Source organism: Chaetomium tenue (assembly GCF_020726465.1).
Source record: "Chaetomium tenue strain MPI-SDFR-AT-0079 chromosome Unknown F5144scaffold_6, whole genome shotgun sequence".
Lineage (NCBI taxonomy): Eukaryota > Fungi > Ascomycota > Sordariomycetes > Sordariales > Chaetomiaceae > Chaetomium > Chaetomium tenue.
In genome coordinates, this window is record NW_027117334.1 from 1,680,810 (window position 1) to 1,702,920 (window position 22,111).

General features: G+C 55.1%; 5 protein-coding genes across 5 annotated transcripts; 4 read left to right on the forward strand and 1 right to left on the reverse strand.

Annotated features, from left to right (window-relative positions):
• The first annotated feature begins 804 nt into the window (after positions 1 to 804).
• F5144DRAFT_350522 (galactose mutarotase-like domain-containing protein) lies at positions 805 to 2,641 on the forward strand. Its single transcript, XM_066784297.1, has 2 exons — positions 805 to 1,940; positions 2,016 to 2,641. Exons 1-2 carry the CDS (start codon positions 1,085 to 1,087, stop codon positions 2,429 to 2,431), a joined length of 1,272 nt encoding a protein of 423 aa, XP_066639774.1. The 5' UTR covers positions 805 to 1,084; the 3' UTR covers positions 2,432 to 2,641.
• A 208-nt stretch (positions 2,642 to 2,849) lies between these two features.
• On the forward strand, positions 2,850 to 3,892 carry F5144DRAFT_582211 (Ctf8-domain-containing protein). The gene has a single exon (XM_066789487.1). The coding sequence runs from the start codon at positions 3,169 to 3,171 to the stop codon at positions 3,664 to 3,666; it is 498 nt and encodes a 165-aa protein (XP_066639775.1). The 5' UTR covers positions 2,850 to 3,168; the 3' UTR covers positions 3,667 to 3,892.
• On the reverse strand, positions 3,893 to 5,713 carry F5144DRAFT_517820 (putative diphthamide synthesis protein-domain-containing protein). The gene is made up of 2 exons (XM_066786650.1): positions 5,193 to 5,713; positions 3,893 to 5,127 (listed from the first exon to the last, which is right to left on the reverse strand). The coding sequence occupies exons 1-2, from the start codon at positions 5,368 to 5,370 to the stop codon at positions 3,971 to 3,973; spliced, it is 1,335 nt and encodes a 444-aa protein (XP_066639776.1). The 5' UTR covers positions 5,371 to 5,713; the 3' UTR covers positions 3,893 to 3,970.
• F5144DRAFT_582215 (40S ribosomal protein eS6) lies at positions 5,714 to 7,277 on the forward strand. Its single transcript, XM_066789488.1, has 6 exons — positions 5,714 to 5,884; positions 6,001 to 6,080; positions 6,137 to 6,143; positions 6,197 to 6,559; positions 6,684 to 6,851; positions 6,909 to 7,277. Exons 1-6 carry the CDS (start codon positions 5,879 to 5,881, stop codon positions 7,002 to 7,004), a joined length of 720 nt encoding a protein of 239 aa, XP_066639777.1. The 5' UTR covers positions 5,714 to 5,878; the 3' UTR covers positions 7,005 to 7,277.
• Positions 7,278 to 8,742: 1,465 nt separating this feature from the next.
• Positions 8,743 to 21,400, forward strand: F5144DRAFT_605577 (uncharacterized protein; the record flags this gene model as incomplete). Its single annotated transcript, XM_066791436.1, has 8 exons — positions 8,743 to 8,790; positions 8,848 to 15,979; positions 16,031 to 16,657; positions 16,710 to 16,769; positions 16,826 to 16,975; positions 17,114 to 20,842; positions 20,906 to 21,250; positions 21,306 to 21,400. The coding sequence occupies 8 exons, from the start codon at positions 8,743 to 8,745 to the stop codon at positions 21,398 to 21,400; spliced, it is 12,186 nt and encodes a 4,061-aa protein (XP_066639778.1).
• Between the last annotated feature and the right edge of the window lie 711 nt (positions 21,401 to 22,111).

The following is a 22,111-nucleotide window of genomic DNA, read 5'->3' on the forward strand; positions in this document are numbered from 1 at the left end:
TGTATGATTGACCATAACCCACTCATCCACTCTCCATGCAACTGTGTTTTGGAATCCCACCATATCGAGTCTCTCCAACCTCCAGAGCCCGACCCTTGGCGTCGATTCAAGCTTCGGCTGCTGGCTTGCTAGGGACACCAGGGCAGAGCTGACAGGGGATTGAGTGGATTCACCCCGCATTCCCCCAAAATCACACGCGCACCAATCGCGGTTTAACGTCTAGCCCGAACCTCTCACTCCAATTCCGGGACTGCAAGTGGTAAACAATCATCACCAAAGCGGGCGTTTTGCTCGGAGCTTCATCGCACTTCAGCCGAGACGCAATTGGAAAAGGGTAAGTTGGAACCCATGAACCCGGATGGAGACAAACAGGATGTGGGTACCCGCCACTCAATTGGTTTCTCCTCACCTTCGCTTGCAGCGAGTGGCAGGGAGCTGCATGGGCAACGTGGTTGTCTCTCCAACTGCCTCTTTGGGAGACTGGAGGTGATGGGATCTGCAGTGGAAGAACCTGGAGCCTGGCAGTGATTGTTCCTGGGATACCACGAGACCACGGCCACCAACAAGGCCGGGCTGCCAACTGTGTCGCTCAACAACGGAGAATGAGAGGAATGGGAAGGCTTCCGATGCAATCCGCGCCTCTCTTGTGCAAGGCTAACCAGAACCTCGTTCCACAGCATCACGAGCCGGCCGAAGTCTCGGCCGTTTACCAGCCTTTCCGTCACCAAAACGGATATCCGCTCGCTTCTAGGCTGTATGTACGGAGAAATTGAATTATTCCGTCCATGGTACCAAGAACATACGAAGGAACCTCGAGTTGATCTGGTCCTGCAGATACCCCAGCACAATTGTCCGGGACCTGGGTTCATGTTCCCGGATATTGTGCAGGAGGTGACGTCCATCCCATGTTTACCGTGGTATTCACCTGCAGCTTTGCACATGCACCACCCTCAATTCAATTGCATTGCCCCGCCGATGGACTGAGCTTATAACATCCGCTCGCCTTCTTCTCCCTTGGACCCATTCCTCGACTCCTCCACCATTCTGTACCCTGACCTTGTCGTCCTGACAATACCAAAACATAATGGGTCTGCTACGCTTGCTCCCCGGAGCAGCTTTGCTTCTCAATGGAGTACTAGCTACTCCTACACCCGGCCCTGGCCATTCAGGTGCTCATCATCCAGATGCTAATGGGAAGTACTGGATCTACGGCGAAGGCATCTCCGCCGCGTTTATCCCCTACGGGGGTTCCATTTCCAACTTGATCATCAAGGACAAGAATGGTGTCCCTCGGGATATTGTGATGGGTTTCGACAAGGCCGGCGACTATGTTACGGATAAATCACATCCTCACCTCGGGAGCGTTCCTGGCCGCTACGCAAACCGGATCAAGAATAGCACCTTTGAGATTGATGGCGAGGAATACCACATCACGGCAAATGAGAACCCCACCGCTGAGCACCCGGATGGCCTGAACACCCTCCACGGTGGCGTGGATGGCTGGGACTGGAGGAAGTTTGATATTGTTTCTCACACCAACCAGTCCATCACTTTCTCGATTGTCGACCCCGACGGAAAGGAGGGCTTCCCCGGCGAGGTCATCTCGTACGTCACTTACACGCTAGGCGACATGACCTGGGAGGCCAAAATGGTGGCCATCGCAACGACCAAGAAGACCCCCATCATGCTGAGCAGCCACACGTACTGGAACCTGGACGGCTTTGCCAACGATGAGACGAACACCATCTTCAACCACACCTTCCACCTGCCCTACAGCGGCCAGCGGGTTGCGGTTGACAACATCTTGATCCCGACCGGTGACATCCAGGCCAACGCCAAGGGCTCTGTTAACGACTTCTGGAGCGCCCCTAAGCAGATCGGCGAGAGCTTCAACGACCCGGAGATCCACGGAAACTGCGGGTTCAACTGCACCGGCTATGGTATGCGCCCCTCTCCGTTTCCTCTTTAGCACCCTCCCTATATCGTAGCAACAAACACTAACCCTTTTATTCCAGACAACTGCTGGCTAGTCAACCGACCCGACCCCCACGACTGGCGCGCCGACGGCGGCTACGTCGCCAGCCTTTCATCGGCTTGGTCCGGCATCCGGCTCGACGTCTACTCGGACCAGGACGCCTTTCAGATGTACTCGTGCAACGGCCAGAACGGCTCCTTCCCGCTCAAGGCCTCGCAGGGCGTTGGCCGCGATGCCAGTGACGCCGGTGGCGCCGCCCGTCGCAATGTTGGAGACCCGGGCAAGAACCAGGACCCTTCTCGCATGGTGCCCAAGTATGGCTGCGCGGTTCTTGAGGTGCAGGACTATATCGACGGCATCAACCACCCCGAGTGGGGCCGCCTCGGGAAGCAGATCTTTGGGCCGGGCGGTGACCCGTACGTGCTCCAGGTCAGCCATCGGTTTTCGGTCGAGTAAGGCGCTCCGGTTGTTGGACTAGGCTGTGGAGTTTGGGGAGAGGGCTTTGGGTAGTTTTTGGCGTTCTATCTCGGGGAAATAGTCCCTTTGGACATCCGAGTTCTTCTGTCCTTTGGCAGATTCTATGTAGGAGAGCAATACTCTCAAATAATTAATATATTTAACTCAACAGTGGTGTAAAAGGACGTTACTTGGAAACCTCGTGATGATTTTGACAGCTCCTTCTTATAAGCCTGTCGAGTAAAAGCATTAAGCCCGTGATATCGAGAGCGGGTGGTGCCAGAACTTCATGTGAGCTTGAAAACAGCCGACATTGACTAGTGGGATGCAACACCAGCTCAATCCACATCACATATCTTACAGTATCTCGACCATATACGCGTAGTTGACAAGGAATGTCGGAGGTATTTGATGGGAAAGATGAAGGCCTCGAGTCGAGTCCTTGTCGGTATGCACAAAGCGGGGCATTTCCACAACTGCAACATATCAAATCACTTCTTCTCGTCAACCTTGAACTAAACTTAAACTTATGCTCAACTGAATACCAAACTGCCAGTACAACACACAACAAAAATCAACGAACCCAATCCCGACAACCGCTCTCCATCCGGTAAACTTATAATCACCCGCCATCTCAACGCCAACCTCGGAAAGGCGCCCGCACCACCTCATAATTCGGATCTCACCTTCCCAGTCCACCACAACTCCACGACAAAACACAAAAGAAACAAAACACAATGTCAACAACCACCCAACCAATCCCCCTCCACCCCCGCCCCTCCCCCACAACAACATCAACAACAACACCACCACAACCCCCCCCTCAAAACCCCCTCCCCACCCTCCTCCAAACCCCCTCCGGCCTCGCCCTCCTCGAACTCCAAGGCACCATCAACCTACCGCCTACCCCTTTTACCCCCTCCCAAGCATCATCCCCGCCCCCCGTCCCCATCGGCCGCCTGCTCTTCCCCGACTATATCCCTGGCGGCGACAGCACGGCCTGGATGAAGCGGGCGTGGCTGTTTGTGGGCGAGAACCAGCGGCTGCAGGGCGAGGTGAAGAAGCTGCCGAGGGCGGTGGCGGTTTTGAGGAGGAGGGGGGGAAGGGGGGTTGAGGGTGGGGATGGGGATGGGGATGTTAACGGAGAGGAGTTGGAGGTGGTGGAGGTGGTGAAGTATAAGGTTGTGTTTTCGTCGAGGCCGGAGCCGGTGGGGAGTGAGGAGGTTGTTGCTTGAGGGGTTGCCTACATAGAGGGGAGGGTGTTTGGGGCGGGGGTTGGGATGGGGGAGCACAGGGGAGCTATCTGTCTTGGTTGGAAAATGGGTCTGACTACGGGTCTTGAAGTTGGTAGCCGCGCCATCGCAGGAACATGTGGGATGCGGGAGAGTTGGGCCGATCCAGGTCTGCATGGGATTAACTGGGCCTGGGGATTGGGGACAGGGGATAGGGGGACATGGAGCATGCCAGTTGATATAAATTACCGACTTATTACTGGATATCCGGGTGTGTACAATGGATGAGCAGTTGTACGATGTTATTCTAGCTAGATCGTACTGTAACTGGTTTCGTCCTTCCTAGCCCTTCCTTGCCGTAGTAATCCATCGGGTACGGGCCTTTCCCCCAGTCCTCCTTCTCCTCCAACGCTATCAACGCCTCATATGGCGTTAGCAGCGGCCGCGAGAAGGCGTATCCCCAGTCAATGCTCAATCGTGGGCACGCCACCTGCACCCAGCACTCAACGTCGCTCATCATCGCCAGCTTGCCTGGGAAGATTTCGCTCAGCAGCAAGTTGACGAACGGGATATGCATCTGTTTCAACTTGGCTTCAATTAACGCCATCGTGTGCGGGTTCCCCTGCCGTCCTAACGAGCCCAGAATCAGTCCCCATTTGGCGGCCTTCTTAGCCGTTCGGATAGCGTTCCGCCGGATGTCCTGCATCTCGTTGTGCCCGTACGTTTCGTGCGTTAGCTTCCGGGAGTATGGGTCGTACCGGTAGGCCGGAATATCGGGGTTGTGGATCATGATGCTTTCTAGATGGAAGCGGCCGTCGCCTAGGTACAGGATCAAATCCACGGGGCTGTCGGTGTATGTGGATAAGTTTGGTGAGGTGCAACCCAGAATCTCACCCTTGGAGAGCGGCGCAATCTGGGGCACAATAACCTTGAACCCCGCCTTCTCCAGCGTTGATCGAACGCCGTGGATTGTCGCGTTGAACTGTATTGTCCCAACCAGGGCAACCGTCTTCCCGGGGGCAAAGTTACGCTCAAGCGTGGCGAGCAGGTGCGATGTGTCAATGCTGATGTCGACGAAGACATACAACGTTTTGATCTTAGTAACATCCACCGGGATCAGACAGCTGTGGGCGTAGTGCACCAACAGGTCGCACCCCATAGCCCGCGCTGTATAGTCGTCTATACAGCACGCCCCATAGGTGACGTCGCCCATGATCAGGGTCTCAATCCCGGGGCAGAACTCAGTGAGAATGTCGGAGATCGTGGTCGCAAACAGGAGGAGGCCCTCGGGCATCTGTAAGGCCACCCGCTTGGCGCCTGATGAGCGGATTCGGTGGACAGTTTTGGGTATCTCAAAAGAGTAGTTCGCTGGGAGAAGGGATATCGCCGCCTTCAAGCCCTCGTCGTTCAATATTTCAGGAGGCACCTGGTTAAGCATTCTCGGTGCCCGCCGTGGTTGAGCAACTGCGCTGAGTATCAGTCTTTGTCCCTGTTGTCACCGAAAAACCAAGTCAGGTAGGTTCAAGTACCTTGAATAGCACCGCTATCCTCGATCGAGCCGGCCCCTGGACTAGATTTCGCTGCCTCTCCCGCAGCCCGCCTCCCTACGAAGCGCTTCTTGGGTTGTTTGACGGCATTCTCTTGTATTTGCTTTTCTTCAATCTCGGCAGCAATTCCCAAGTCGGCCAAAACCCGGTCTTCCTCCATGATGTATGACGAATCCAGATCCCTGAGAATCCGTTGGTGAATGTTACTGTCCCAGAGAGAATTGTGAACGAGACAAGTTTAACCAGAGTCCCCAGCAGTGGTGATTGGATGAGTGATCTCTAGTAGTTGATTTATTGAAGTGTTGGCTTGCAAGATGCGTAGGTATATCGAAAAAACTTCGTTCCCAAGCCGCCGATTCGTGAACTTTAAGCTTGAGATGCCCCTCCATCCATCAAATCCACAACCCCTCGGCCTTATCGCTCTAAGCTCGCTCCTTAGGTATCTGGCCGAGTCTTGGCAAATATTTTCCAGGCAAGGCTGGGTGGAAAACTCCAGCACGTGCCCCAGTTCGTTCAAGGTGGAGCTCTCAATTTTCCAACCAATCAATGCGCGCAATAATTATGCCCTAAGATTTCTCCTGGTCTGGCGCTGCACACAAAACGTTCCTTCGATTTCTCCAGTCTCTGTCCGCATCATCAACGACGGCCGTTCAGCAAATACCGCCAACATGAAGGTAAGGGTTGCCCACTGCGATACGCGATTCGAATGTCAACGAGATTCCCGCGATCTTGCAAAAAAAATCGGTTTCTGCGCCCTTGGCTTGACAATAATGCTGACCCGACCCCATAGCTGAACATTTCGCATCCTGCGAACGGCTCGCAGAAGCTGATCGAGGTGGAGGATGAGCGGAAGCTGAGGCACTTCTTCGAGTATGTGGCCTCCTTTTTGTCGGTTTAGACGTGCCTAGCTAACCAAATTTTCACAGGAAGCGCGTATGTTCGATCGATACCCGCCGATTTTTTTTAATGATACTAACTCGGATTAGATGGGCGCTGAGGTCCCGGCCGACCCCCTTGGCGATGAGTGGAAGGGCTACATCGTCCGCATCACGGGCGGCAACGACAAGCAGGGTTTCCCGATGAAGCAGGGTGTTATTGCCCCCAACCGTGTCCGCCTTCTCCTCGCCGACGGCCACTCCTGCTACCGCCCCCGCCGTACCGGTGAGCGCAAGCGCAAGTCCGTCCGCGGTTGCATCGTTGGCGCCGACCTCTCCGTCCTCGCTCTCGCCATTGTCAAGCAGGGCGAGCAGGACATCCCCGGCCTGACCGACACCGTTCACCCCAAGCGCCTCGGCCCCAAGCGCGCCACCAAGATCCGTCGGTTCTTCGGCCTCAGCAAGGATGACGATGTATGTGCTTCATGCCTATATCCCGTCATCGCCTACCCTAGAACTGCGTCGATTTCGATCGCGCAGTTCGGGTAGAGTCTGAGTGCAACAATTGGAGGCTAATACGATATTCTCGGAATACTAGGTCCGCAAGTACGTCATTCGGCGTGAGGTCCAGCCCAAGGGCGAGGGCAAGAAGGCCTACACCAAGGCTCCTCGCATCCAGCGCCTGGTCACCCCCCAGCGCCTGCAGCACAAGCGCCACCGCATTGCGCTCAAGCGCCGCCAGACTGAGAAGGTCAAGGATGAGGCGGTAAGTTGAAATATTTCTAATTGGAGTGCACCGGAACGCTCGCTGACCATTTTGCAGAACGAGTATGCCCAGGTCCTCGCCAAGCGTGTCGCTGAGGCCAAGGCCACCAAGGCCGATCTCCGCAAGCGGAGGGCCAGCTCGATGCGCAAGTAAAATTGGGGCGTTTGTTAATGGGTCTCGGGGGTTGCTTTGGGAAAACGGTCACGGCGTGCTTGCTTGACGGCTCATCTAGGGCGTGTACATGGTATAAACACCCTCCACGAATCTCGACAATGAGTTATTGCTTTGAGCGTACTGGGCGCTTAAGCGAGGCCGCGCAAAGAGCTATGCAACACCCACTCCCAAATACTAGCACCTGCTCCCGTGGCGATTGTGTGATTCATAGATGCTTTGCGCAATGATACCAGTTTGACTTGTTTTGCCAACCGAATCCTTGTTTGACCTTACCATGCTTGTTGTTTGGCTGTTGGCTGTGAGGTGAGTTGCTGCCTGAACAAAGAGCTAAGAGTGGCGTCGATCCTTTGGCTTCGATTTAGTTACTTCGTACACAGTAAGATCCATCCGCAACCTTGCACAAGTGGACTCCGTTGGGTTTCAGCTTGTGTCTTGAATAACGACGAGACAGAGTACGAACGCGATCAAGCTTCCATACGTGCATAACATGAAGGCCTCCACATTTGCATCATGAATATTGTATATTGATAGCTACGATGACGATGTGGAGCACGAGGGTCCACTTCCACCTCGTCTGCTAACGGTCAGTGTAAGCGTCATGGCTATTGCTGATGCGCACCCCAGGTCTTCTTGTCGAGGCGGCCATGACAGCGAATCCGTATACCGGGGCCCGGGCCTGGGATGGACGGGCGCGAATCGGGACCAGGGATATGTGGCGGCCCTCTTGTCGGATTCTACATCTAGATACTGGTAGTTATCGGTCATTGATGTTTGAGTGGCTGGTTTGAGAACCGTTCTTAGTGGCTCGTTTTTGGCGTCCACGCCTTTGCTCAGCCTCTTCTCGGTTGTTGCGGACGGCGCTGCAGCACCCTGGGTGGTCTTTGCCTGTTGGTTGCGTGAGGGGAACCCCTCCTTGGCTGAGGTGGGGGTTTGAACAAGAGGTACGAAAGGCTGTGGCGGCCGGGTGTTAGCCCTCTTGAGCTTGGGTGGTTGTTCAAATTGAGACAAATGACAACAATAGGTATTGATTATTCGGTGGATTCCTCGCTTGCATTAGAATAGAAAACGAACATAGAGATAGGTCGCCGGCGCAGGGAGAAAGCACCCGTTAATAGCATTTGCCCCACATTGGGACAGCCAGGTTTTGGCGGCACTTGCCGTACCCGAACTTTTTTGGTGGTGTTTGGTACCTGACCAGCTGCTGCCGTCATTGTTGCTCTCACCTTCGCCGAAAAAGGCCCTCCACTTGCTTTCTTACCACAAACCCGAACTTTGTTACCAACCGCCGCTTTTCGGTATAATTCTCGACAGCGACATCGAATGCGATCTAGGTCATCGCGGATTTTTGGCCACATCACAGCAACAAGCTCCGCTCCGTTTCCCAAATCATCCTAAGACGACCTGCACTCGTCTTCGAGCTGTATTTGGGCTTTGGAGAGCTTCGCCGCCGCCTGCCGAATCCCGTCGAACCAACCCCAACACATACTTGCAGTCGCCTTTACATACTGCAAAACGACCCCGCCATCGATCGCCTGCCGCTTTCTCTTCGACAGCTGGCTGTTGCCGTTTTCGACCACAACATTCTAATCGAGGACTACCATCCCCGCACTTTGGCGGCTCTTACGTAGTCGGGTCATTGTCCGTTCACCGGGTCTGTGGGTAGTGGAGGGGGAGCGTCTACTTTCTTCAGCCCTCGCGGCTCAGCCGCTTCGTCAAGATGGGTAAAATTACCAAGACGATGCAGTCCAAGCACCGGGAGAACCTAGTGAGCAACCATCCCCCAACCGCTTCCATTCCGTCTGTAGTGCTAATCCCCGCTTAGTCTCCTTGGGTCAAGGACTATGTTCTCGCTGCAGCTTCTACTCCGTTGCCGCTCATTCCCGGAAAGCTTGACGAATTTCCGACGAGATGGCCGTTCCCACGTGGCGACTTGTATCACTGGATTCCTCTCCTCAACCGGTTCGACAGCGTTCTCGAGGCGTATTGCGCCACATATAAACTACATGAAGGGTTTCAGATGCGAGATGTTGCGTGCGATCTACTCTTGAACAAGGGTGCGCCGGTGGAATACGCCGATGAACAAGCCTACAGCAAAGAGCGCTTGGTGCAGCTGGGATACAAGGAGGACGGGGACCGCCAGCTCGTGATCTCGATCCTCACCTTCACCAAGGTGCTCTTGCAGCACTGTGGCAACCGGAGCATATATGCCAGCAGTCCGCACTTGAACGACCTTCTTAATGCGACCGACCTTACCATCGTCTACGCGACCCTTGAGGTTGGCCTAGAGCTTGCGCAACGCTACCAGGCTTCGATCAAGCGCGTGGGCACGCCGAATCGGCAAGTGAGCAGTGCCTTGCTCGCGAACCATTATAATATTGATCTCGAGAGGGTGCAATATCTTGCTCAGCCTTTTGTCAAAACCCCGGTCTCACCAGGTCCTCGGCTCCCGGACCTTCCGCCCACGACCCCAGGTTCGGCAAGTAAGGGCAAAGAGAAGGCGTCCACCACGAGCCATCGAAATGCAGCATCGGTGTACGCCAACGACTTGAACGCGATCTTTGCTCCTTGCCCATCCGATGATGAGCGTTGGACTGGCTGGGGGGATGTCAAGGTCATTTACTATCCAAAGGCGGAGCCCTTGAGCGCGGTCGCTCCGGAATCTCAGGCCGAGGGCGGTCCGTCTTCGTCGGTCCCCGCAACGCCCACTCCACTCCGGCGTAGCTCGACCAGCATCTCTCAGACCCCGCGCTCGAGGGGTATTCCTGCCGCCGAAGATAGCCCCTCGGGCCGGAGCCGCGGACCGAGCGGAGATGCTCACCTTGCTTCAGGTCCCAAGTCGGTCGAGCTGCGCCAGACCACGGTGCAATCGACGCCCATCTATGAGCTTCTCAAACTCTGTCCGACCGACATGCCCAAGGTTGTGCGATACGAGTTTCTCAACCGGTTAAGAATATGCAAAGCGCTTTTGGGGTCGTCCGAGGATCGACAACTGGCGTTGTCCGTCCGTCTGCTCGCCATCACCAACCTTGCGTACATCCATCCTGAGACAACGTTCATCGAGAAAGTCCTCAAACAGGATAACGACGAGCCACGCAGGTACCAGCTCGTGTACCAACTCGTCGAATTGGTCCATCCTTCCGTTGATGGAGCCCCCGAAACACCACTGCGCCTGCAGGCCATCGCTCTTGCAGCTTTGGAGTCCATCACTGCCATGCCGGTCAAGTATCCGGAGGTTGTCGCAGCGTTGAATGCAAACGTCAACCACGGCATCTTCCTGTATCTCATCAGGAAGGCATTGGCAAGCATGAAGGAGGATGCTGATGAGTTGGATGACGGGAAGGTGACTGATGCCGACCAATGGCGCGGGAGTCTCTTCGCCTTGACTTTGCAAATGGCTATGGCTTCTCGTATAGGACACGAGATGTCCTCCGCCGGGCTGCTGGAAATCATGGTCGACATCCTCAACATCCGATCCAAGACAGCGACTCGCAATTACAGCATGGTGCTTGCGTTTTTGGACACGATCATCTACGGATTCAACGGCGCTTTCACCGTGTTCAGCAATGCTGGCGGTCTTGATGCCATCTCCAACCTCATCATCGACACCGTCGCCCGCTCAAAGGAGCTTGTCGCGGCAGGCCAGGGGATGAAGCCCGAGTTTCACTCCCACACGGTGGACTACCAGATTCCGTTCTATCAGCAACAGGCGCTCAAGTGGCTTCTCAAGTTCATCCACCACATAATGACCAACGCTTTCTCGTTCGGCACAAACATCGACCGGCTTTTGAGGAATTTGGTAGACAACTCTGCCCTGTTGGGCAGCCTCCGCGCCATCACTGAGGATATGCATGTCTTCGGCTCTTTGGTCTGGACCAATGCTGCTGGCTTGTTGAGTGACTTTATCAACAACGATCCCACTAGCTTCGCTGCTATCTCGGAATCGGGAATGGTTCAGAGCTTCCTCGAGATCCTTACTGGTAAAACTGTCACGCTGCCCAAGCCTTCAGGAACACCTAAACCCGAGCCCGAGGGGGGAGAGGGCGCCTCGCCGGCTTATGCTGAGGATTCGGTTACCTTGGATGCTGACGACCGGCCACACCCTCCGACACAGGAGACGCTCGACGCCCCCAGGGAACGCCTTGCCCCTGGCATCCTTGCCTCCAACGACGCCATTAGCATCATCCCCTCTATCTTGAACTCCATCTCATTGAATAACTCTGGCAGGAAGATGATTATATCGTGCAATGCCTTCGGGGTCTATTTGGAGATCTTCGAGAGTCCGCAACATGTCCAGACTCTGTCAGAATCTGATTTGGCCAATGTCGTTGGTGGTAGTTTTGACGAGCTCGCTCGTCACCATCCGGTCTTGCGGCCAGCTATATCCAATGCCATCCTTGATATGGTCGCCCGCGTCCTCCATCTTGCGAAAAGCAAGGCCGCTAACGCAGGGTGGGGTGCGAAGGTCTCGGTTGTCGACTCGAGCGGTAAGGCCGTTACCGCAGATGACTCTTTGTTGACGGCCGCAGAATCGCCGGTTGTTGCAGCCAAAGGAAAGGGGAAGGCTACCGTAGAAGACCCCGACGTTGAAATGGTCGACGCCGGTCCTGCGCCCGAGCAGAACCCTGACTCTGACGTTGGGTCAGAGCCTCAGAAACCTACAGGCCCGTCCCACGAGATCACGCTTTACATCGGCGCCGTTTCGTCATTCCTCAACGCCATTTTTCATAACTCAAGCCTCAAATCATCATTTGTTCGCGATGGTGGCATTGAGCTGCTTTTGCAGTTGTCGGAGGTAGCCAGTCTTCCCGGCGATTTTGAGACGACCAGCGCGTCGCGCTCGCTCGCCCACGCACTTGCCGCGGCGATAGAGGCAAACTCGATCCTCGGCCTCCCGTCTCTGCTCAACCGCATTCACGCCGCCATTGATGACCTGGAACCGCTTCTGGGAAAGAAGGGGGCACAACCCTTCTTTGCGCCCTTCGTCATCGCCAATCTCTCGTTGCAAAACGACAAAGGAGAATGGGACCAGGCCTTGGTCCGTAAAGTGGCCGGCGGCACTCGAGTTGTGAAGGCTTTGGTGAAATTACAGGTTCTGCTCAGGACACTCTATCAGAGTTTCCCGTATTCCTCTCGGCACGCAACGGTCTCGATGCCGGCGGTCAATGTTTATGACTACTTGATCTCCCTAGTCAACCGCCTCGGACCACTCCTGCGCGATGCTGCCACGGAAGATATGGCCCTCGCTGCCCTCGTCCCGCAGCACTGGCTTGGGAATCGATCGTTTGCTGAGGATAGCGTGGAGACGACCCCTTCACTCCCTGCCCCCTCCGCTAATGACGGCAACAAGCCCCAAGACGCCGGTACCGCTCCCTCGGTGGGCAAGTCCGCAGAGGTCTCGATGTCGCCTAAAGAGCCGACGAAGGAAGAACGTTCGACGACTCGGTTCCAAAACTATTTCGTCATCAGCCGCCTTCTCAACTCCCTACCACCCAGCGCACTTCCATTCTTCCAAACCATTGGGAAAGTCTTGCTCCCCAGGCGAGGGCTCGACAACTACGTCAGATCTCATCACCTGAGCATTGCACAGGCCTTGGCAGAAACGATCCTCGAGCAGTTGAATTTGCCAGAGGAGCAGAAGCTGGCGGTTCGGGACTTGCGATACTGGGACGTCATGTTCGACGCACTACACCAAATGTTGATCGATCCAACGCGCCAGCCGGATCGCACATCCGTCCAGCTGGTCTTGCCTGTTTTGGTGGCGTTCAAGGACCGCGGCGGTATAGAGCTGATGAATATAATGCTTCAGAGATTCGCTGATGAACTGTGCAACGAGGGGCCTGATACCAAGGACGCTCAGAAGCTACAACTGATCACGACTGGAATGAAAAAGATACTCGATATCTACCACGTTATTGTTAACGGCAAGAACGTCTACGAGTCTCTCGGACAAGGCAGCTTATTCCCGCGGTCCTCGGACAGGAGTAGAGACTTGGGGCACCAGCTCGTCGTGGAGTTGAGGTTGGCCATTTTCCCGATCGCCCGAAAGCTCTGGGAGTCAGACTTCGCCGAGAAGGCCCCGGCGCCAACTCTAAGCAAAATCATTGATATCATCAAGACCATTACAGTTGCCGACCAGGAGACAAATGCATGGCGCAAAACGGACAAGAACTCGCCGATTTCTCTGTTCAAGAACCGCGAGCCTGTCCGGTTCAACTGGGCTGCGTATGCCGGCCATATCAGGGACCTGACCCAGTCGGGCTACGATGAAGAGCTCGCTCGCGAAGCAGTCTATCGCGCGAACGCAAAAACCGATTACTCGGCAGAGTATTGCCGCGGTCACTCTAAGGATCTGGCCGGGAAGCGTAACCCCATACCTGAGCAGGATGCCTACCAGAGCCCGCCGTCGCCGCAATCACAAGAGTCTTCCAAGGAGACCACGGCTGCGCCTCCGGCCAACGCCCCGGCCGTGGATCCCATGTCCTTGGACTCGGTGAATGACTTCATTCAAAATGCGATTGGCGAAGCCGAGGAACTTTCCTCCGATGAGTCTCAAGATGACAGCCAAGATGACTCCAGTCAACAGTCGGCGAACCAAGAAGTACCTGGTCCTTCTTCAATCCCAGCGCATGACCCTGCCGCCCCATCGAGTTCGTCTGCAGCATCTCCCACACCACCCACCGTCACGAAGGACGACCTCGACCAGATGAGAGCCGAGATGCAAAATGACTCGATCGGTCGCTGCCTTGATGTTATCAGGGCTCATCCAGACTTGGTTTTCGAGGTTTGTGGCTTTATACAAGCCGTTGTCCTTAAGTCGGACAACGAGGAAAAGGAGACTGAAGTTGGCGAGGTCCTTGCGAATGCTCTCATGTCGTTCGCGCCGAATGATGAGGAAGAAAAGCGGGCAAACGGCCGTGGGATTGCAGCGTTCGCCCATCTACTGTCACTGCTCCTCCAGGCCCGGTCATTCTTCAAGGCTACTCTCCCAACCTTGAAGCAGAACATCGGGGAGTACCTTGGGTTTTTGAAGGTTTCACCCACGGCGTCCCAGGAGGAACTCCCGTCCTGGATTCCGTACATACTTCTTATCTTCGAAATCCTCCTCTCAAACGACGAACAGCCGGTAGAGGTCGAATGGAAAATGCCAACCAAAGAGGACGATGCCGTCGAGCCTCCAGTATGGGTGGCCAAGGATCTCAGCATGTCAAGCGAGGACCGTTCCAGCCTGTTGACCACGATTTTGGACATTCTTCCAAGAGTTGGGAAGGAAGAAGCTCTCGCAGTTTCTGCCCTTAGGATCCTTGTGATCCTTACCAGAGACCACGCGACGGCAAAAGTCATGGGTGAGAAGCGAAATCTGCAGCGGCTGTTCGTTATGGCGAAGCAGTCTTGTAGTGGAGGTTCGACTCGTCTCAACCAAGCGCACATCACCAACAACATTCTGATCATTCTTCGTCATATCGTGGAGGATGAAGATATGGTCCGCCTGATGATGGAAACTGAGATCAAGCAATACCTGTCTTCGGCTAGGAACCCTCGCGCTTATCACGACCTTCAGAGCTACCTGAGGCACCTTTCCCATGTGGCACTCCGCTCACCGAAGCTCTTCGTCGATGTTACGACAGACCTCGTGAAGCTAAATAGCGGGGCAACGATGTTTGACCCCGCCGTTCGCACTCACAGCTTATCCCTCAAGGATAAAGTTGCTGATCAAGAATCCGCCGCAAAGGAAGGATCTGTCGGGCCTGCCGTGCAAGCGACCGAAGATTTAACCATTGACGATGTCAAGCCATCAACAGAATCTGCAGATAAGGATATGACAGACGTACCAAAGACCCCCTTTGAGTTGAAACGCCCTGTTCTCGAGAACCCCGACGGGGTGATTCATTTCTTGCTCTGCGAGCTTCTGAACTATCGGGAGGTTGACGACAAGGAGCCGGCAAGCCAACCTTCGAAAGACTCAGCAGCGGAAGGCGAATCCTCGAGTGCAAGCGGGGAGGGGACACCCTCCCCTGACCAACAGCCTCCTGAGCAGAAAGATAAAGACAAGAAAGCTCCCAAGCCAGCTTTCAAGGCAGAGGACCACCCGATTTTCGTCTACCGTTGCTTCTTGCTCAACTGCTTGGCGGAGCTCCTGCAGAGCTTCAATCGTACAAAGGTTGAGTTCATCAACTTCAAGCGAAGCGTACCGATCCAGACAAACACGCCCATTAAACCTCGTTCAAGCGTCTTGAACTACCTTCTCAACGATCTCCTCTGCCTCGGGCCCGCCGGTATTCCGTTGGACTCGACCATTATCAAGAAGAAGGCCGCTACATCGACTCACGCTCAGGCAGTGCTCGTGGCGTTGGTTTCCCGAACGCCCGAAAAGCCCATCGATCGCAACCGCAATCATTTTGAGTACGATGATGACTCAGACCTTTTGTTCGTCCGCCGCTTTGTTCTCGAAACGGTTCTTCGCGCGTACAAGGAAGCCACTACTCCAGGGGAGCCGATCGAAGTGCGCTATGGCAAGATGATGTGCGCTGCCGAACTGATGAGCTTGATGATTGGCGAGAAGGAGAAGGAGAATCAACCTAGAGATTCCCGCGCAACGGATCCAGCTCTCACACGATCCCAGATGCAGCTCAAGCGCCTCATGTACGAAAAGGGGTACCTTTCCACCTTGACTGCATCCATCGCCGACATCGACCTCACCTTCCCCAACGTCAAGCGTACCATCAAGTACATCCTGCGCGTGCTCCGGGCTTTGACAAAGACGGCCTACCAGCTGAGTCAGTCAGACGTCATCCCCATGGCCACGACTGATCAACCCGAGGAGGATTTTGCGTCGACGTCATCTCTCTCCGATCTGGATGACGACCGTGAGGAGACCCCCGATCTTTACCGCAACTCTACGCTCGGTATTCTCGAGCCTGGACGCGAGGAGGACTTCTCCGACGAGGACGAGGACGGTATGTTCGAGAACTATGATCATGCCTCCTCGCCGTTGCTAATTTCTGTAGACGACGATGCCATGTACGATGACGAGCATTATGACGATGAGATGGAGTATGGCGAGGAAATGTCCCAGGATGATGAAGAAAATCCTAGCGACGACGATGATGACGAGCTTGGCGGGATGGGTCCTATGGAAGGCCTCCCCGGTGATCCTGGGGTCGTGGAAGTCATCATGGGTGAAAACGAAGATATGGACGACGACATGGACGAAGACATGGACGAGGATGACGACGAAGAACCCAGCGATGACGACGAGGAAGATGACGACGACGAGGATGAGATGGGCTCCGAGGATATGTTGGAGATGGAAGACCGCATTGAGATCATCGACGAGGAAGGAAATCCCATGGATGATGAGGGGGCATCTGGTTGGGAGAGTGACACTGACGAAGAGGACGACGAAGGTGAACAGGACCTCGGGTTCGAACCGGGTGCAGCACATGACATCCATGATGCATTCCTGCATGGCCACGGACTCGAACAGCTCAGCCGTATCCCTGATATTCTCCGAAACGTCGTGGACGGCGGCGATGATCTCGACGCGGAGGATATGCAGGACCTTGAAGAACACTTTCTTGATGAGGATCGCGAAGGTGAGCATCTCCTTGATGATGATCGTGGAGGGGGTGATGGTAGGTCCCCGCCCCCACACGTTTGTTTGGCGCAATCAACTAACTGGGTAAGACGAGGAAGAAGAAGATGAAGGCGAGGAGGATGAAGTCTATTACGACCCGAATCATCATCGTAAGTGCATTTTCAGTATATCTCCGCCCTCGAACGTCGAATCTGACGCGAGTTAGACGATGACCACCCACCTCCCAACATGCCCTCGGGGCTCGGCTGGGATATTTCTCAGATTGAGCCTCATCACCGCCTTCGGCATGGTGGTGCCCGGAGTCCTTTCCCTACTGCTCCGTTCATGGGAGGACACCGCGATCCCCTGGGACCTGGTACGTCTGGCGAGGCCTTTCGCCGACAAGGTCGGCGGAGGGCGTTTACTTTGGAGGAGGACTTCAACCGAGATCCAGACGCTTTTATAACCGGCTTGATGTCGGTAATCGGTCAGTATGCTAATAATACACCCTCAGACTTCCGAAGCTACTTCCGCCACAGCCACCACCGGCCGCCGCCGAACCCGACAGACGATGGCGTCAACCCATTGTTGCTCTCTGGCAACCGAACTGGGCAGGATGCACCCCGGGGCACCAGCCAACATATGATACGGCTCGGATTCCCAGGGGCTCTGGTTGGACATAGCATTGACGCACCTCTCGCTTTTATTAACGATTTGATGCAGAGTATCCCATTCCCCGCCCGTGGTGGCCCTGCTTTCAGCCTCCAGCTGAGATCCGAAGGCCCGGCCGGCGAAGTTCGGCAGTTAAACATTCCGGTAAACATGGCACAGTCAGGGCGGGAGCCCCGATGGGACCAGCGCCGCGAAGTGTACCAGGAGCCTCACCATGCCGTCACTTTCTCCCCTGAGTCCACAGCCGAACGGTGGCAGGAGGAAGCCAAGATGATTTTTGGCTTCAACCACAATGAAAAGTCCAAGCTACTTTCCACCGCAATCCTAGGGATGCTTACTCCGGCCGTCATACAACGTGAGAAGGAAGCGAAGGCGCGGCAGGAGGAGAAGCGCAAGCAGGAAGAGGAACGCAAGAAGCGCGAGGAAGAGGAGCGCAAGGAGAGAGAGGCCAAGGAAGCCGAGGAGAAAGCCGAGAGGGAGAAGAAGGAGGCCGAAGAGCGCGTTCGGGAGGAACGGGAGCGAGCCGAGGCCGAAGCTGCACTTGCAGCAGAAGAGGCAAATGCCGTTGCGGAGGCGGCCGTCGAGGAGCCCCAGGCTATGGAAGGGGTTGAGTCTCACACAGATATCCCGGAGGCCGAACCGCAACCGATTCCGGTGGCCGAACGTGTCGTCACCACTATCCGCGGCGAGACCGTGGATGTTACGGAGCTCGGCATCGACCCTGAATATCTTGCAGCGCTACCGGAAGAGTTCAGGGAAGAAGTCATTGCCCAGACAGTCAGCTCCCGGCGGTCCCTGGCTAGAGAGCAAGCAGCCAGCGAGGGGGAGAATACCGAAGTCTTCCAGGAGTTCCTCGAGGCACTACCGGCGGAACTTCGTATGGAGATTGTTCAGCAGGAACGCCAGGAACGCCGTCGCCGCGACCGTGAGGACCAACGGAGAGAGGCCACAGCTACTGGCCAGGACCTTGGGCCCGTGGAGATGGATACGGCTAGCATCTTGTTAACCTTCCCGCCTGCTCTTCGAGAACAGGTTCTGCTGGAGCAAGGCGAAGACATCATGGACCAACTGCCGCCCGAGCTCGCCGCTGAGGCTCGTGCCATTGCTCAGCGACATAACATTCATCGCGTCCCGCCCGCAGGGGCCCGTCCCCGGGAAGCTGCGCGTCGTCCCGACGCGGTAGTCGAAACGAAACCACAGCGGCGTACCATTGTGCAGATGCTCGACAAAGCGGGCGTTGCCACACTTCTCCGGCTCATGTTCATTACCCAGCAGAGCTCCATTCGAAACTACCTTTTCGATGTTTTTGCGCACGTTTGTGAGAATCGCCAGAACCGTCTAGAGGTTATCTCTACTCTCCTTCAGATCCTCCAGGACGGCAGCACCGATATGGACGCCGTCGAACGCAGTTTTGGCCAGCTATCTCTGAAGGCGAAACAACCCAAGGACAAGGACCCCAAGACCCCCCAGAGCCTCAAACGGACATTTACCAACACGGCCCCAAGCAACCAAATGTCTGGCAATTCAGAGGTCTCCCCCCTATTGATCGTCCAACAATGCCTTGATCTTCTGCAGGAGCTCGCGACCAAAAACCCCCATGTCCCGTCCCTGTTCCTGACGGAGCACGAAACTGTCGCTTCGACTCTCAAACGGAGCACGAGCCGCAAGGGCAAGGGTAAAGACGTCAATGCTAAGGCCCAGAAGTACGCCATCAACTCACTCCTGGGCCTCCTTGATCGGGATCTCATCATGGAGAGCTCATCGGTCATGCAACTTCTAGCGGATTTGCTCAACAAGGTCACGTATCCGCTGCAGGCCCTCGAGCGGCGGCGTAAGGAGGCTGAGGAGGAATCCAAGAAAAAGGCCGAGAAGAAGGCTGAGGAGAAACCCGAGGAGAAATCGGAAGAGAAGCCTGAGGCGAGCGCTGAAGCTGCTCAACCTTCTGCAGAGCAAGCGTCTACGGTGCAGGGCGCAGAGCCATCCGCCGTGACCTCAGCGGAAGAACAAACAACGGCCGACAACAAGGAGCAGCCCGAGGCGGAAAGCTCAGCGGCCAAGGAACCCAAGGTTGAGGAGAAGAAGGTCCGGCAGCTCACTCCGCCCACGATCCCCGATCACAACCTAAAGATGGTTATCAATGTCTTTGTTGCACGGGAATGCAGCTCCAAGACCTTCCAAAACACCATTTCGACCATCAAGAACCTCTCCAACATCCCGGGTGCTAAGAAGGTGTTTGGCGGAGAGCTCGTCGCCCAGGCTCGGATCTTGAGCGAGAATATTGTATCCGACCTTGAGGATCTGCTTCCGCATATTCTTCGGGCGGAGTCGGGAACCGAGATCCAAGGAATTGCCCTTGCTAAGTTCTCACCTGGCGCATCGGAGCAAAACAAGCTGCTGCGTGTCCTGACTGCGCTGGATCACCTGTTTGATACCAAGGGCAAGAAATCAAGCAGCGGTGCAGAAGGCAGCGAGTCTACGGACGAGACTAAGGAGGATCTTCTCGGCTCGCTCTACTGGAACCCAACCTTCGGGACCATGTGGGACAAGTTGAGTGCTTGCCTTGGCGCGATTCGGCAGCGGGAGAGCATGCTGAACGTAGCAACGATCCTATTGCCGCTAATCGAGTCTCTGATGGTGGTCTGCAAGAACACGACGCTAAACGAAGCGTCTACCTCACAGGCCGCGGCCGGGAAGGAGATGCTGTTGACTAGCCCGCCGCCGGACAACCGCATTGCAAGCTTGTTCTTCACGTTCACGGAAGACCATCGGCGTATCCTCAACGAGCTTGTGCGGCAGAACCCCAAGCTCATGTCGGGAACATTCTCTCTCCTCGTCAAGAACCCCAAGGTGCTCGAGTTCGACAACAAGCGAAACTACTTTAACCGAAGCGTGCATGCGAAGACCGGCCAGCAGCAAAGGCCACAGTACCAGCCATTGCAATTGTCGGTGCGCCGCGACCAAGTCTTCCACGACTCGTTCAAGTCGCTCTACTTCAAGTCAGGCCCGGAGATGAAGTTTGGCAAGCTCAACATCCGCTTCCACGGCGAGGAAGGTGTCGATGCCGGTGGTGTCACGCGCGAGTGGTTCCAGGTGCTCGCCCGCCAGATGTTCGACCCCAACTATGCACTTTTCATCCCGGTATCTTCTGATCGCACCACATTCCACCCGAACAAGCTCAGTGGCATCAACGATGAGCATTTGATGTTCTTCAAATTCATCGGACGGATCATCGGCAAGGCTCTGTACGAGGGCCGGCTCCTTGATTGTTACTTCAGCCGTGCGGTCTACAAGCGCATCCTCGGCAAGCCGGTGTCGGTCAAGGACATGGAGTCGTTCGATCCAGACTACTACAAATCTCTTGTTTGGATGCTCGAGAACGACATTACCGACATCATTGTCGAGACCTTTTCGGTGGAGGACGACGAGTTCGGTGTGACCAAGGTCGTGGATCTCATTGAAAATGGCCGCAATATCCCGGTCACGGAAGACAACAAGCACGAATATGTGCGCCTCATCGTGGAGCACAAACTGCTCTCCTCGGTTAAGGAGCAGATGGAGAACTTCCTGAAGGGTAAGTTTACGCTCTACAGGCTGCTGTTGGTTAATGCGGTATAGCTAATACGTGTATGTTTAGGGTTCCATGATATCATCCCTGAGGATCTCATCGCCATCTTCACCGAGCAGGAGCTAGAGCTGCTCATTTCTGGCTTACCGGACATCGACGTCGACGACTGGAAGAGCAACACCGAGTACCACAACTACACGGCGGCCTCCCAGCAAATCCAGTGGTTCTGGCGGGCGGTGCGCTCATTTGACAAGGAAGAGAGGGCAAAGCTCCTGCAGTTCGTCACGGGAACATCCAAGGTGCCCTTGAACGGCTTCAAGGAGCTGGAGGGTATGAACGGCGTCAACCGGTTCAACATCCACCGCGACTACGGCAACAAAGAGCGCCTACCCAGCTCCCATACTTGCTTCAACCGTAAGTCTTCGCACTCAAGTTCTTTAGGTGACCATTCGCTGACTCCATGTCATAGAACTCGACCTTCCCGAGTATGAAAGCTACGACATTCTGCGAAGCCAAGTGCTCAAGGCCATCACCGCTGGCAATGACTACTTTGGCTTTGCCTAAAAAAACCACTACCTCACATGATTGTGGAAGGCAAAGGTGGAGGTGATGGAGATGATGTGATGGCAGGGGGACAGGGAGGCAGGGCATAAATTGCCCGACCTGTCGGGTGCGGCATTAGTGTTTGATGTTTAACTTTGATTGCATTTGCAGGTGGACAGGCGGAAGAAATGGCAGCAAACTGCTATTGCGTTTGCGGATTGTAGAGTTGGTCATTGTATGTCTTTTTAACTTTTTCATTGCTGGCTGATTCTCAGCATGGCCTAGCGGTTGGGGGAAGCGGAGTGCAGGCCGTCTTCCTCCGTGCGACTACTTGGTCAGCGGAGACAGTCGAGTAGATAGATGATCCTGGACGCCTTTTATTCAAGGCGGAGCGCAGATATGGCAATGGATTAGTTTTATTACTTGGGGTTGATACTGTGAAGTGAATGGGTTTTCTTCCCGACTGCTCTACTATGTAGACTTGGTAAAAAACAGGACAGGAGCTCAGGAAATGACATCCACCTCGCTGTTTGGCTGTCTTGGGCGTGTTAGTTAATGCAGTTGATGCATGTCTTGGCAGGAATAACCCCCACTTTGCATACCCACCTGGTCCGTGCGCAGATCCCGTCCGTAGGGCTCGGCACCGGCAACGGCCCAACTTGCTGCCGAAAAGTTTCGCCCACATTTTCAAAATCCATCACGAACCTCGATCCCGCCCACCTTCGCACAACC